At 42.5% G+C, this 14,749-nt stretch overlaps 1 protein-coding gene across 2 annotated transcripts in view; it reads left to right on the forward strand.

The window, feature by feature from the left end:
* The first annotated feature begins 626 nt into the window (after nt 1–626).
* The window catches only part of MKRN1 (makorin ring finger protein 1), a 37,732-nt gene continuing 23,609 nt past the window's right edge, over nt 627–14,749 (forward strand). The window contains exon 1 of one of the 2 annotated variants that reach the window (XM_073322585.1): nt 627–961. In XM_073322585.1, coding sequence (XP_073178686.1) covers nt 813–961 — 149 coding nt within the window. In that variant the 5' untranslated portion in view covers nt 627–812. The remainder of the gene's footprint in view (nt 962–14,749) is intronic. The other variant, XM_073322577.1, reaches the window with a different exon arrangement.

Genomic DNA, 14,749 nt, shown 5'->3' on the forward strand with positions numbered 1-14,749 from the left:
TTTATGCCTTTGTATTTATACGTGTGGGCTTCCCAAATGGCTGGCCAGTGTGCCTCCCCAATTCTAGGGTGAGAGGATTGTGATGCTTCTGTTCCCATGGAGGCCGGGGCTTCCCTGATGCTGTGGGAGATCCCTGTCTCGCAGCTGCATGTGTGCCTGGCAATGTGGCATCTCCATACTGTGGTGTACAGCACCGTGCACAGAGCTGACCACTGGGGCCCCAGCAAACATAATGTGCTGGGCCTCAAACTGCCCTGCAGCTCCTGAGCCCAGCCACTGGGGCCACTCCCTGAAGCAGCCCCTAGCCACAGGCTCAGCCCCATCCTGCGGCTGCTGCTCTGGGGTCGGGTCAGGCGGCCACAGCCAGGCAGGCAGTGAGGGAGCTCGGGGCCCAGCAGGGGGAAGCAGGCTACGGAAATTGCCCAACCCCTTCGCTCTCTGGACTCCCGCGGCTTCCATTCTTCGGTCAAGTGGGCGTGGCCAAGTGACTCTAAGCGCCCCGCCCACCGAGCTGGTGACCGGGCCCCCGCAGCCTCGCACGTCGCGCTCCGGAGTGGGCGTTACTAACGAGCCTATCCACCAATCAGCGCTGTCCTTCCGAGTGGGCGGTACCACGCGGGTGTTCATCCCGAGTCTACGCCTTCCCGGCGGCACCCCCCTCCAGCCCCAGCCGAACAAAGGGGCGGGGCCACGAGGGGTCCCCTGAGGCCCTCCCGGCTCGTCCCTTCGCCCTCCCTCCCTCCCTCCCCCGCCTGACCGGAAGGATGTGCTCCCGGAAGTTCCGGTGCCGTCGCTGTGTGGGATAAACAGTAATGGCGGAGGCTGCGGCTCCGGGAACAACAGCGGCAACACCGGGAGCAGCGGCCACGGCCTCCAGCCCCACAGCCGCGCCCCCCGCGCCGCCGCCGGCCGCAGCGGGGTCGGGAGGAGGGGGCGGCTGGACCAAGCAGGTCACCTGCAGGTAACGCGCTGCTAGGGGAGCGGAGCGACACCGGCGACCCCTCGGGGCTGCTGCCCTTTCCCCGCCTGGGTCCCCCGGCGGCTGCAGCCCGGCCGGCTCCTTCCCAGTCCCTGCCCTCGCGTCGCCTCTGCCCGGGCCTTCCCGGGCAGCGGTCTGGCCAGGGAGGCATCGTCTCCGTGTAGATTTGCACCCCCGTGGCTGTGCCCAGGAGGGGCCCCCGCCAGACCGGGCTCCGCCTCTAACCCAGCCGCTCCCACCCCTCCCGGCGCCGCCCCGGCCCGCTGTACAACTGTTCAAACTTTTTATGTTGTTGTGAAGAAGCTGGAGCTGCCTGCCCTCTGGGCGCTGCCGTGTGAACGAGAGGGAGGACTCGGATGTGGTCTCGGAGGCTGGGGGAGGGTGAGTTGTGTGGGGTTTTTTTTAAACGCCTCCCTCCCCTCCAACATCACAGTGACCCAGATTTGCCAAAGTGACTAGAGATTTTGCTGGTCCAATTGGAGATCTCTTAAAGAGGCCTGTTTTGTTTTTTTGTTTTTTTCAGAAAATGTTGAGCGTGCATGCAGTCTAAAAATCCGGCTCTTTTAAGATCTCTCAAGTTGGGCAACCAAAAATCAAAGCAATCCAAATGGCTAGATGTGATGAAAAATCTTAGCCAGTGTGTTTGGATTTTGTTTGTTCTTTTAAATCGGAGGCAGACCTTATCCTACCTCATTCAAGTTGGAGTGGTGGGAGAAAAGTAGGATTGCCCAAGCAGAAAATACCAGTTTATGTGAGATACATTTAATTTCAGCTTCTTCCAAATGGAAAATGCCGAAGGGTGGATAGAACTTGCTGCAGCAGATGGGTGGGGAAGGGTTGAGGGAGAGGGTGTTCTTCCTGGCTGCTGGCTTACCTTGTTCAACTGCAGGAATGACCTATTCTGAGGATCTTTTTAAAGTGTCTAGACAGGTATTTGCATGGAGAAATGACTGTAGTTGAGCCAATTGGCTGTTCGTGCTTAGACACCAGGAACTCTCTTGTTGTGTGGGATTATGTCCCACCAATGGTGGATGCACATAGCTGTCAGAACACAATGTGGAAGACCCACAGCGATGTTCCAAAGAAGATGATAAATTCAGGAAGTGTAAAATGTGAGAGCGTTACATTCTCAGTTTCAGATATAAATAATGTAGCATTTACTAAAATATTGGATTTATGCCCAAAGTTTGACATTTAATAAACAAGGACACAGGAGAAAGCTACAAAAAAGTAGGGAGATTTCTCACTTTTGTAGTACATTATGTAGATCTTTAACACACTGTATGATTCTTTTATATAATTTTGCTTCCTTCAAGCTTATTTTATTTCTGCAGAACCATCAGAAATACAGAGGTTTGACACATTCTGCTGAGACTTTCTCAGTGTACAGAAATCTGCAAATCATAAACTCTACAGGGCAAGATTGGCAGGTTGGGCCACTTTTGAACCTTATATTGGAGGGGTGTTTGCAAGTAGAAATAAATATGAAATATTGTTGTATTGATTCACAATAATTAAGCTAAAATCAGGTCATACTGCAATCTGCAATAATTCAAGTACTACAGTATCACACAGCAAACTGAAAATTCAAGCTAATATCTGGGCTCAGTTTCTTGGCATATAAATATGTCGGACATTGCAAAGGTAAAAAAGTATCCCTCTTTTGGATTAAGAGGTAGATCATGTCATTCTGCAATACCATATGTCTTGTCGCTTTGTACAGCAATTAAACAAAAGATTTGTGTGGCCATTCTCTAAGCTAGAAGACATGCAACATTGCAGTTGCTATCAGAGAGTGTAGCTTGGAGTATTTTGCCTGTTTATAACAATAGTTCTGTAAACGTACATAGAGCTTTACAAACCATAAAGATGCTTCAGGTTCCTGACCTGAAGAGTTTATAATCACATTCTGATAAGATATACAGGATGACAGTCCAGTCATGAGCAGGTCTATGAAAATTTTCTCTGCTCTTTAATCCTTAATGTTTTGTTTTGATAATCAGAATTGATATGAGTGGATGTTCTTCTAATTCTTATGCGAAGAGGAGAGAGAGGGGAGAAATATATTTCATTTCACAAGCTAATTTTTCAGTTTTGCTGACTTTAAAATCTGTCTAAGTGAAACATACAACACTTGTTTCATTAAAGAAGGGGTGTGACAATTCGACATATCACATTTTACTGTCACTTCTTTAACTATAAGTGGGATTACCAAAAAAACCTCACGGAAAACTGAAGAGTATTTTGACAGAGATAAATAATTTTCTGTCTTGAAAGTCAACTGCTGACTCTACTAGAAAACATTAAGTAATTATATCAGGCTTTTAGAAATTAGCAAGAGAAAAACTGTCAAGAGTTTGATCTAAACATTTAAATAAAATCCATTGTTTAGAAAGTAAAAATGTCAAGTTACATAAAGCATAATTAAGGAGCTGCTCATCTTGCAGGCAAAATCTGTGTTGAATTGCAATTAAAATGGACATATTTAATATACTATCGTAAAAATATTCCAAAACCACTTGGGGGGGTAAAATAGAGAAATATTCTTGGGAGGAAGTAGAAAGAACAAATTCTAGCTTTGAATCGCATACTACATGTCTTTTCTCCTGTATATCCTTCTAGTAGAGCAAATGCACCCTGAAATATTAAAACCATTATCTGAAAGTAATACAGTAGAATCTCAGACTTAAACACTTCCTGAGTGGAGGTTGTTCATAACTCTGAAATGTTCGTAACTCTGAACAAAGCACTATGGTTGATCTTTCAAAAGTTTCCAACTGAACATTGATATGATATAGCTTTGAAACTTTATTGTGCAGAAGAAAAAGGCTGCTTTTAATCATCTTAATTTATTTGAAACAAGCACAGAAATGGTTTCCTTACCTTGTCTTTATTTTTTTTAGTACTGTACAGTACTCGCTTTTTTCGTCGCTGCTGCTGCTGATTGCATACTTCTGGTTGCAAAATGAGATTTGTGGTTCACTGGTCAGTTCATAAGTCTGGTGTTTGTAACTCTGTGGTTCTACTGTAAGAAGCTAGCTAGGAAGCTGGCTGGCCATGTTTCAGATGTTTGCTCATTTGGATGTGGCCTGGAGTGTCCACAGCCTGCTATTATAAATGGTGTGGATATTTAGGATTGGATATCTCCATTCTGAGTGATGGTGAGCTGTAAAATGATGTGACTGTTTGGACAAGGAAAGCTAGGTCCTGTAAGAGAACTGACAAGCTGGAAAACTGGTCTATTTAAAATAGTGTGAGCCATGGTCATGCCTGGCACCTTGGAAGGTAAGAGATTGTCTCATTTGTGCTATTAGTGTAGATACTTTGGGGTGGAAGGAATCCCAAATTTGATAAGATTACATAGTGGGAAAACAGATTTTGAATTTTGGGGGAATATTGCAGCTGGCTGGTGCATTTTTGTACGTGTGGTGTTAGCATGGACCATTGGGTCTACTGTACTCTGTTCACAAGTGAAACTCCCATGAATCTCGAAGGCAGTAAACCACACTTATAGACTCAGTGTGGAGCTGTTGAATGTGAAGCAGCAGCAGGAGGAGAAATGGCTGAGAACTGTGCCTAGCTATGTACTAAGTAGACTGGAAGAGAAGAAAACAGTTTGTCTTCAGTACACAGAATGTAGCTGTCATAAATATAAAGGGAAGGGTAAACAACTTTAAAATCCCTCCTGGCCAGAGGAAAAACCCTTTCACCTGTAAAGGGTTAAGAAACTAGGATAACCTCGCTGTCACCTGACCAAAATGACCAATGAGGAGACAAGATACTTTCAAAGCTGGAGGGAGGGAGAAACAAAGGCTCTCTCTGTCTGTGTGATGCTTTTTCTGGGAACAGAAAAGGAATGGAGTCTTAGAACTTAGTAAGTAATCTAGCTAGATATGCGTTAGATTCTGTTTTGTTTAAATGGCTGATAAAATAGCTGTGCTGAATGGAATGGATATTCCTGTTTTTGTGTCTTTTTGTAACTTAAGGTTTTGTCTAGAGGGATTCTCTATATTATCCTGTAAGGTATTTACCATCCTGATTTTACAGAGGTGATTCTTTTACTTTTTCTTCTATTAAAATTTTTCTTTTAAGAACCTGATTTCTTTTTCATTGTTCTTAAGATCCAAGGGTTTGGGTCTGTGTTCACCTATGCAAATGGGTGAGGATTTTTATCAAACCTTCACCAGGAAAGGGGGTGTAGGGTTTGGGGAGGATTTTGGGGGAAATACGTTTCCAAGCGGGCTCTTTCCCAGTTATATATCTGTTAGACGCTTGGTGGTGGCAGCAATAAAGTCCAAGGGAAAAAGGAAAATAGTTTGTACCTTGGAAGTTTTAACCTAAGCTGGTAAAAATAAGCTTAGGAGGTTTTCATGCTGGTCCCCACATCTGTACCCTAGAGTTCAGAGTGGGGAAGGAATCTTGACAGTAGCCTATTAATTTGTTTCAGAGTAACAGCTGTGTTAGTCTGTATTCGCAAAAAGAAAAGGAGGACTTGTGGCACCTTAGAGACTAACCAATTTATTTGAGCATGAGCTTTCGTGAACTACAGCTCACTTCATCGGATGCATACCGTGGAAACTGCAGCAGACTTTATATACACACAGAGATCATGAAACAATACCTCCTCCCACCCCACTGTCCTGCTGGTAATAGCTTATCTAAAGTGATCATCAAGTTGGGCCATTTCCAGCACAAATCCAGGTTTTCTCACCCTCCACCCCCCCCCCCCCGCTCCCCCCCCCACAAACTCACTCTCCTGCTGGTAATAGCCCATCCAAAGTGACCACTCTCCCTACAATGTGCATGGTAGTCAAGGTGGGCCATGTCCAACACAAATCCAGGCTCTCTCACCCCCCCTCCCTTTTTCCCAGGGATGGACACACACTCACTCACTCTCCTGCTGGTAGTAGCTCATCCAAACTGACCACTCTCCAAGTTTAAATCCAAGTTTAACCAGAACGTCTGGGGAGAGGGGGGGTAGGAAAAAACAAGGGGAAATAGGCTACCTTGCATAATGACTTAGCCACTCCCAGTCTCTATTTAAGCCTAAATTAATAGTATCCAATTTGCAAATGAATTCCAATTCAGCAGTTTCTCGCTGGAGTCTGGATTTGAAGTTTTTTTGTTTTAAGATAGCGACCTTCATGTCTGTGATTGCGTGACCAGAGAGATTGAAGTGTTCTCCGACTGGTTTATGAATGTTATAATTCTTGACATCTGATTTGTGTCCATTTATTCTTTCACGTAGAGACTGTCCAGTTTGACCAATGTACATGGCAGAGGGGCATTGCTGGCAAATGATGGCATATATCACATTGGTGGATGTGCAGGTGAACGAGCCTCTGATAGTGTGGCTGATGTTATTAGGCCCTGTGATGGTGACCCCTGAATAGATACGTGGGCACAGTTGGCAACGGGCTTTGTTGCAAGGATAAGTTCCTGGGTTAGTGGTTCTGTTGTGTGGTATGTGGTTGTTGGTGAGTATTTGCTTCAGGTTGGGGGGCTGTCTGTAGGCAAGGACTGGCCTGTCTCCCAAGATTTGTGAGAGTGTTGGGTCATCCTTTAGGATAGGTTGTAGATCCTTAATAATGCGTTGGAGGGGTTTTAGTTGGGGGCTGAAGGTGACGGCTAGTGGCGTTCTGTTATTTTCTTTGTTAGGCCTGTCCTGTAGTAGGTAACTTCTGGGAACTTGGCTGTAGATGATGGATCGTGTGGTGTGGTCAGGGTGAAAGCTGGAGGCATGTAGGTAGGAATAGCGGTCAGTAGGAAAAGAAGCCCTTGAGGAATTCCACCATGATTTCAACAACTTCCATCCCACCATCAACCTCAGCCTGGTCCAGTCCACACAAGAGATCCACTTCCTGGACACTACAGTGCTAATAAACAATGGTCACATAAACACCACCCTATACCGGAAACCTACTGACCGCTATTCCTACCTACATGCCTCCAGCTTTCACCCTGACCACACCACACGATCCATCATCTACAGCCAAGCTCTGCGATACAACCGCATTTGCTCCAACCCCTCAGACAGAGACAAACACCTACAAGATCTCTGTCAAGCTTTCTTACAACTACAATACCCACCTGCGGAAGTGAAGAAACAGATTGATAGAGCCAGAAGAGTTCCCAGAAGTTACCTACTACAGGACAGGCCTAACAAAGAAAATAACAGAACGCCACTAGCCGTCACCTTCAGCCCCCAACTAAAACCCCTCCAACGCATCATTAAGGATCTACAAGCTATCCTGAAGGATGACCCAACACTCACAAATCTTGGGAGACAGGCCAGTCCTTGCCTACAGACAGCCCCCCAACCTGAAGCAAATACTCACCAACAACCACATACCACACAACAGAACCACTAACCCAGGAACTTATCCTTGCAACAAAGCCCGTTGCCAACTGTGCCCACGTATCTATTCAGGGGTCACCATCACAGGGCCTAATAACATCAGCCACACTATCAGAGGCTTGTTCACCTGCACATCCACCAAAGTGATATATGCCATCATGTGCCAGCAATGCCCCTCTGCCATGTACATTGGTCAAACTGGACAGTCTCTACGTGAAAGAATAAATGGACACAAATCAGATGTCAAGAATTATAGCATTCGTAAACCAGTCGGAGAACACTTCAATCTCTCTGGTCACGCAATCACAGACATGAAGGTCGCTATCTTAAAACAAAAAAACTTCAAATCCAGACTCCAGCGAGAAACTGCTGAATTGGAATTCATTTGCAAATTGGATACTATTAATTTAGGCTTAAATAGAGACTGGGAATGGCTAAGTCATTATGCAAGGTAGCCTATTTCCCCTTGTTTTTTCCTACCCCCCCCCTCCCCCAGACGTTCTGGTTAAACTTGGAGAGTGGTCAGTTTGGATGAGCTATTGCCAGCAGGAGAGTGAGTGTTTGTGTGTGTGTGTGTTTTGTTTTTTGGAGGGGAGTGAGGGAGTGAGAGAACCTGGATTTGTGCAGGAAATGGCCCACCTTGATTATCATGCACATTGTGTAGAGAGTGGTCACTTTGGATGGGCTATTACCAGCAGGAGAGTGAGTTTGTGTGTGTGGTGGGGTGGAGGGTGAGAACCTGGATTTGTGCTGGAAATGGCCCAACTTGATGATCACTTTAGATAAGCTATTACCAGCAGGACAGTGGGGTGGGAGGAGATATTGTTTCATGATCTCTGTGTGTATATAAAGTCTGCTGCAGTTTCCACGGTATGCATCCGATGAAATGAGCTGTAGCTCACAAAAGCTCATGCTCAAATAAATTGGTTAGTCTCTAAGGTGCCACAAGTACTCCTTTTCTTTCTATTAATTTGTGAAGACCAAGCTGGTTACATTAAATTAAATAAACTAGTGATCTGGTGTATGTTCGTTTTTGTTGCAGTTCGCTCAGATGAATGGATGAGTTATCTAGTCCTGTCATTTTGAAAGCACCTACTACCATGGTACTTAAGTATCATACCTATCAGTGTCAATATTGCTCAGCCTAATGACCATACATAGTTACTTGTATGTAAAGGTATTCAAGCCCACAGAATTTTGCTGAGTGTAGTAGAATAGACATGGAATTATAAAATTTATCAGACGTATGCAACCCCAAGTTAATAGTAGGCTGTCAAATTGCTCTTTGATAACTGCTAACCTGATGTGCACTAATGCAAGCTTTGCAGAAAAACTGTGATATTAGCTGTGGAGCCAAAGAGTGATGGGGAGGAATTCATTCTGTTTCAGTAACTTTCTAGTTACCTGGTGGTGGTGGTGGTTGGGTTTTTTTCTGGTGAATTTCTTGAGTCTGACTGATTCAATCGACTTGAAGCACTGATTTTAAAGCTAACTGTACGTTGCAGTTCCGAGCTGTTGTGAACGTGTGAAAAGAATAGTTTGCCTAAGTTCAATTTGCTACTAGGGTTCAGTAGTAGAGAATTTTTGTTGCCGTTGCTTTGAGAGGTTTTTATTGTACCTTGTTAATTGGGGTAAAAAGGCTTGGTTCTTGCTATGAAGTTTTATTTTGGTTCTAGTAAAACAAGCCTGAATCTTACCATGAAATGTGACAGGACATAATAGTCTTCCTAAATAAAGATGATTACTGGCTTGTCTCAAGAAGCAGCTTGTTTGATCTTAAATCTTAAATACTCATGAGAAATGCTTCTCCTACCCTGGACGTCCAGAGCAAGTAGTTTGCTCTGACAGATGTTTTAATCTCTTGCATCGTGTTGAAGAGCTTAACTTCAGATGGATATCAGCTATTCGGCAGATGTTCTCAGTCCGTGGTACAAAGTGTAATATTGAAACGAAGACGGGAAGATTCTTGAGGTTTTAATATTTTGAGATTAGGGAGCAGGAGGAGGAAGAAACAAGGTTGAAATATTCTAGATGAGTTGTCAGTGTTGTCAGCAACGCTCTTCAGTCGCGTGTGAGACTTTGGGATGGTTATCCACAGAGATTCAAGAGTTGTGTATAGGGAATTCTCCCTCTACTTTGCAGCTTGTGGTAAAGGCTTCCAGTTGTTGCTTTGGAATTTGTAGTGGAACTGCATCTATCTTAACATCTTCTCTGTGTAAGACCGTATGCCCTGTAGATCTGTGTTCTTTTTGATGTTAGGTAGTCACTAAAATGCTTATGGGTGGAAATGAAAGGAATAATGGTTACTGTGACACACTGTACCTCAGAATGACACCCTGTAACCCCCATATCAACCACATATGAATGATGAATATTTCATACAAAGCATGCCATGTGAGTTGTTGTATGAAAGGTCATGATCTGCTGAAACCTGTTGTTCTGTCTAAATATGTTTATCACTAGTGTGTATACAATTATGAGATTGTGCTGTATTGTTACTGATATACACTGTAAGTTTGCTAGTGGCACACAAAGGATCCCTAGCTAGTGGGTGTTGACCGCCCATTAAAACTGTATGACTCAACTATGCAAGTACCACATAATGGGAACTGCACTGTGACCTGGGGGCTGCTTGTTCACTGTGACTCAGCAAAGCCCACCAGGACATGCCTGGCCTAGTGTCTGCCAGGCACATGGGCCAAGGGTATAAAATAAAGAACTGTTGCAGCGTGAGGCGGCCTTTCTCCACCTATGCTGGAAACAACAGGGATGCCGAGAAGATGAAGATCGTCTGAGGAGACTGGTCCAGGCTTCAGGAGGGAAGGCTGTGCATTAGACACTTTAACATGCAGGGGGGTGAGAACATTGCTTGATCTAAATACTGTCTGGTATGATAAGGTTTACTGTTTAGATTGTGCACTTATTTTTATTTGGTAACCATCTCTGTCCTTTCATGTCTACCACTTAAAATCTATCTTTCTGTAGTTAATAAACCTGTTCTATATTTTATCTAAAACAGTGTATTTTGCTTGAAGTGCTTGGGAAACCTTTACTCAGTGTACAAAAGCTGGTGCGTGTCCTCTCCACATCGAGGGAGGTATGGGCTAGGTAATAAACTTACACTGGTCAGGTTTCTGACCAGGGCAAGATGGTACAGCTCTGGGGTCCTAGGCTGGGGAGCTGGGTGAATTGGCTGGTGCCTCTCTATATTGTTAGTTCATGAGTGGCTGGAAGAAGTATTCCTGGAACTCAACTGGGTGGATGTCTATGTACGTTCAGTACCTGGAGAGGTTCGCAGCTTGTTGCGCATCACAATGTGAGAGGGAGCCCAGGTTGGGAGGACAGAGGCTTCAGCGGTCCCACAGTTCAGGTTGCATCATGGGGATCCCGTCACAGTTGCACTTCAAGTTTTGTTGGATAATCAGCTGCACCCAAATCATTCTAGAGGGGGAGCGCCACAGCAATTTTGTCTTGGGAAGAGATTGAATTGTGCCCGCATTAGTATTGTTTGTTATGCCATCAGCAGCCAGGGGCTTGTTCTTGCAAGATGCTCAGTTCTTTGGCTCCAGTCACAACGCAATTAAGCACCTGCTTAACTTTAAGCATGAGACTAATCCATCTTGCAGGATCAAGTTCTAGATCACAAGTGGGATAGGAATTTTTTAAAATAAATACATAAATAAATTTAGTTGGATGCCTTCCATAAACAACTTGTTCTTTGACTCTGAGAATTTAAATTACCTCTTAGGCACGCCAAGGAAAACTGATCTGCCACTTGACTAGAACTAATCAAATAGAGGATGCTTTAGACATGCTCCAATCCTTTGAAGTTTTCAGTAAAACTTTCTCTTAGCTATAGAATATTTCTTAAACCCAAATATTTGGAGCAACTTCCTTTCTTAGTAATAGTGTGACTCTGTCACCCGACAAATACTCTGCCTGAATTCTTGTATGTTTTTTCAAGCAGGTTTCTATTGTACTACTCTGTGCTGATTTTTTTGAGGTGGGGCAGTTAAAGCCTCTATTATAGATTCCCTAACTAGCCATAGGTATGAAGAATTTCCTAACTTTAAATGACAGGTTTCAGAGTAACAGCCGTGTTAGTCTGTATTCGCAAAAAGAACAGGAGTACTTGCGGCACCTTAGAGACTAACCAATTTATTTGAGCATAAGCTTTCGTGAGCTACAGCTCACTTCTGTATTTTCCACAGTATGCATCCGATGAAGTCAGCTGTAGCTCACGAAAGCTTATGCTCAAATAAATTGGTTAGTCTCTAAGGTGCCACAATACTCCTGTTCTTTTTGCTAACTTTAAATGACATTGTTTCATCGAAAGAGGTGGAAAGTGCCTAGAATGGTGGACGAAATATTCATGTCACTTGGGTATGAAATGATCACTCATCTGAGTTTTCACCTCTCCTTTGAATGTATGATTTGTTAATCTGTTAAATACTCAGCCATGGTATATTACAAGTGTGGTGTCCATTAGATGATTGTGGGGAGGCAAGGTGAACAGGGTGAAGAACCTTAGTTTGTCCCTTTTATTCCATTTCTGCGGCTCTTCCGCTTATGTATTTCTGGAACCAAGACTGAAGGAACACTGAAGGGGTTAAAATTATGTATTAACTGATGATTTGACCAATTATCAGAAACAGAAACTTACTGTGGAGTTTCTTCTTGTTGGTGGTAATACTACAAGCAGTGCACCATAAATCGAGGGGTACTTTTTTTGTGCAAAAAGTAGAATTTCTTAATGAGTCCCATGAAATGTTTCTCTTAATCTCAGTTTACAAGAAATATGGCAGAGTCTGTCAAACCATATGATAGGAATATAGAAACAAATATTAACTGTACTAAGAGCTATTGTCACTTAAACTGCACCATTTTTATATTTATAATTTTTGTCCTCAACTTTTCTTTTTCTGGAAAACTACCACCATTTGTTAATATCTTCCAACACTTTCACAGTGCAATATGAATATTGGTCCTGTTGCTCCTTTTATTTTGAGGCATCCCAACTTAATCATTAGATAAGGATATGTATTGCGGTGTCTCAAACCTCTAAATTTTCCTGTCCTTTTTTCCATAAGCAGACTGGAGGACTTGAATGAAATTGATATGATGGCTTCCTAGATCACTGTCAGTAGTTTGCACAAAGTGTTCTGTATGTTAAGAACAAACAATTTTCCATTTCTACCTTGAGTAAATTCTTTCATACCCTGTTGGTAGTTCTTGAGGGGAATGGAGTAGAACAAATCTAGCATTCGCTCTTTTTAATAACAGCAGCATTGACTGCTGTTTGGCTGCTTCCTTAGACAGTGTAAGACTTGCAGAAGAATGACAACTTTTTGGGGGGGAAAACAGATGGACAATTGTTAGGTGAATGACTTGGTATCTTGGTAATAAATTATAATATCTAGATTTTATTAGTTACATATCTGTATTTGAATATAGTTTTTCTTTGTGAATAACATATAACCCTCCCATTCAGGAATTAATTGTAGCTTCTGAATAAAGAGAACTCCTAAAACAACTGTATTTTAAGACTGTTTTTACTGAGTATCCTGATCCTTCCATGAAATGCTGTCTTCCTGAAAGGAGAATACTAGCCTTTATTAAACTCATTTTGTTTTTCTTTTATTTTTAGAAGGATAACTCTTTCAAAGAGTGTTCAAATGACTATAGTAGATTTCTAATTGACCTGGATTCTTTGATTTAGGAATTGTAATGTTAACTTCAAATGTATTTGTATGTTCTCAGATTTCTTTATTGGTTTCCCCCCCCCCCCCCCAACAGATTACTAACTCAATTGCTTTGATCCTAGTGAAGTCTTGTATTGCTACCTATAAAAATTATATGAACTGGCTCATAATGTCTTTTGAATGACCTGTATACACATACACATCTCAATTCACCATTTTTGCTGAGAACTTAGACCGTTTATTTATGGCTTAGAAGCAGCTGCCTAGCTAGCAGAGGGAACTCTGTTTAACTAATGAATTCTGTCCCTGGTATCTGTTACTGGAGTACAGTGAAGTGGCCATGGAGCCTGGTTAGCTTGTTACATTTTTCTATTTGTTTCAGATGAAGTTATTTTTTTCAGGTGGATAAAAGAATGGAAGAAAAATATTTCAGTTAAAACATAGATAGAATGTCTGGAAATAAAATGAGAGGTTTTTTTAGTTCATATCAAGCGAGTAAGTTTCTCTGAGTCCCAGGACACTAAACAAATACAAATGAGCATGATCTGACAGCTTTGTGTGGCTTTTTGAGATTAAAGATTGGCACAGTCCCCAGGTAGCATCTTAAAAATGTCAAAAGGTGCTAATAACAATTGTATACGTATTTTCTCCTTAGTTGGCATTTGGGCATCCTCTGAAGAGGAAATAGATCCATTTTCACAGGGCCCACATAGAGGTCAACATCACTGAAGTGAAAAGGGTGGAGGCAGTGGCCGAATAAACAAAATGGAGCTATTTGGAGACAAAATGCAGTACACACTAAATTCAGAACTGATATACTTGAACAGACAAATCTATTAGAAAGACATTACAAATCCATGGAAAGGAAATGTTGCATATTGACTTGACTAATAGTTGTACTATTGATAAAACATTTGATGTATAACAGGAGTTACTGGAAAAGCAAATAGAAACTTAGAATTCAAGACTATGATTATCTGCACTCAAAGGTGACCACTTTTTTGGAACAGTGGGTTACAAACATACTTGTTCTCCTCTCAGGTGAGCTTTAAGTTAGAGTTAAGGTTGTAAATAATTCAATTAAGTGAAAATCTTCAATAGAATACTTCAGTCTTATATCCAGGCAATTCACAGTTGGTTACACTTAAAATTTAAAAAATTGAAAATGGAAGTAGAGTACAAATAGGAATGATAGAGTAGGTCATATTGGTGAAGAGGTCATGCTGGTAAAGGAGTGGCATTATGCTTAAAAAAAAAAAAAAGGTCGATTAAAATCTTAAATGAATTAAACTGTACCATACAATCTCTGTGGATAGAAATTTCACGCTTGAATAATATGATTATAGCAGTAGGATTATACTACAGATCATCTGATCAGGATGGTGACAGTGGCTGTGAAATGCTAAGGGAGGTTAAAGAGGCTACAAAACCAGAAAATGATATTATAATTGGTGATTTCAACTATCCGTATATTGACTGACAGTCACCTCGGGCATGATGCAGAGATAAAATTTCTAGACACCATAAATGATTGCTTCTTGGAGCAACTAGTCCTAGAACTCACAAGGGGCGAGGCAATTCTTGATTTAGTCCTAAATGGAGCACAGGATCTAGTGCAAGAGGTAACTGTAGCTGAACAGCTCGGTTATAGTGACCATAATATAATTAAATTTTGCTTAGCATCCTTTTGGGGAGGCACTACCAAAAAAC

This window comes from Lepidochelys kempii, chromosome 1, assembly GCF_965140265.1.
Source record: "Lepidochelys kempii isolate rLepKem1 chromosome 1, rLepKem1.hap2, whole genome shotgun sequence".
Lineage (NCBI taxonomy): Eukaryota > Metazoa > Chordata > Testudines > Cheloniidae > Lepidochelys > Lepidochelys kempii.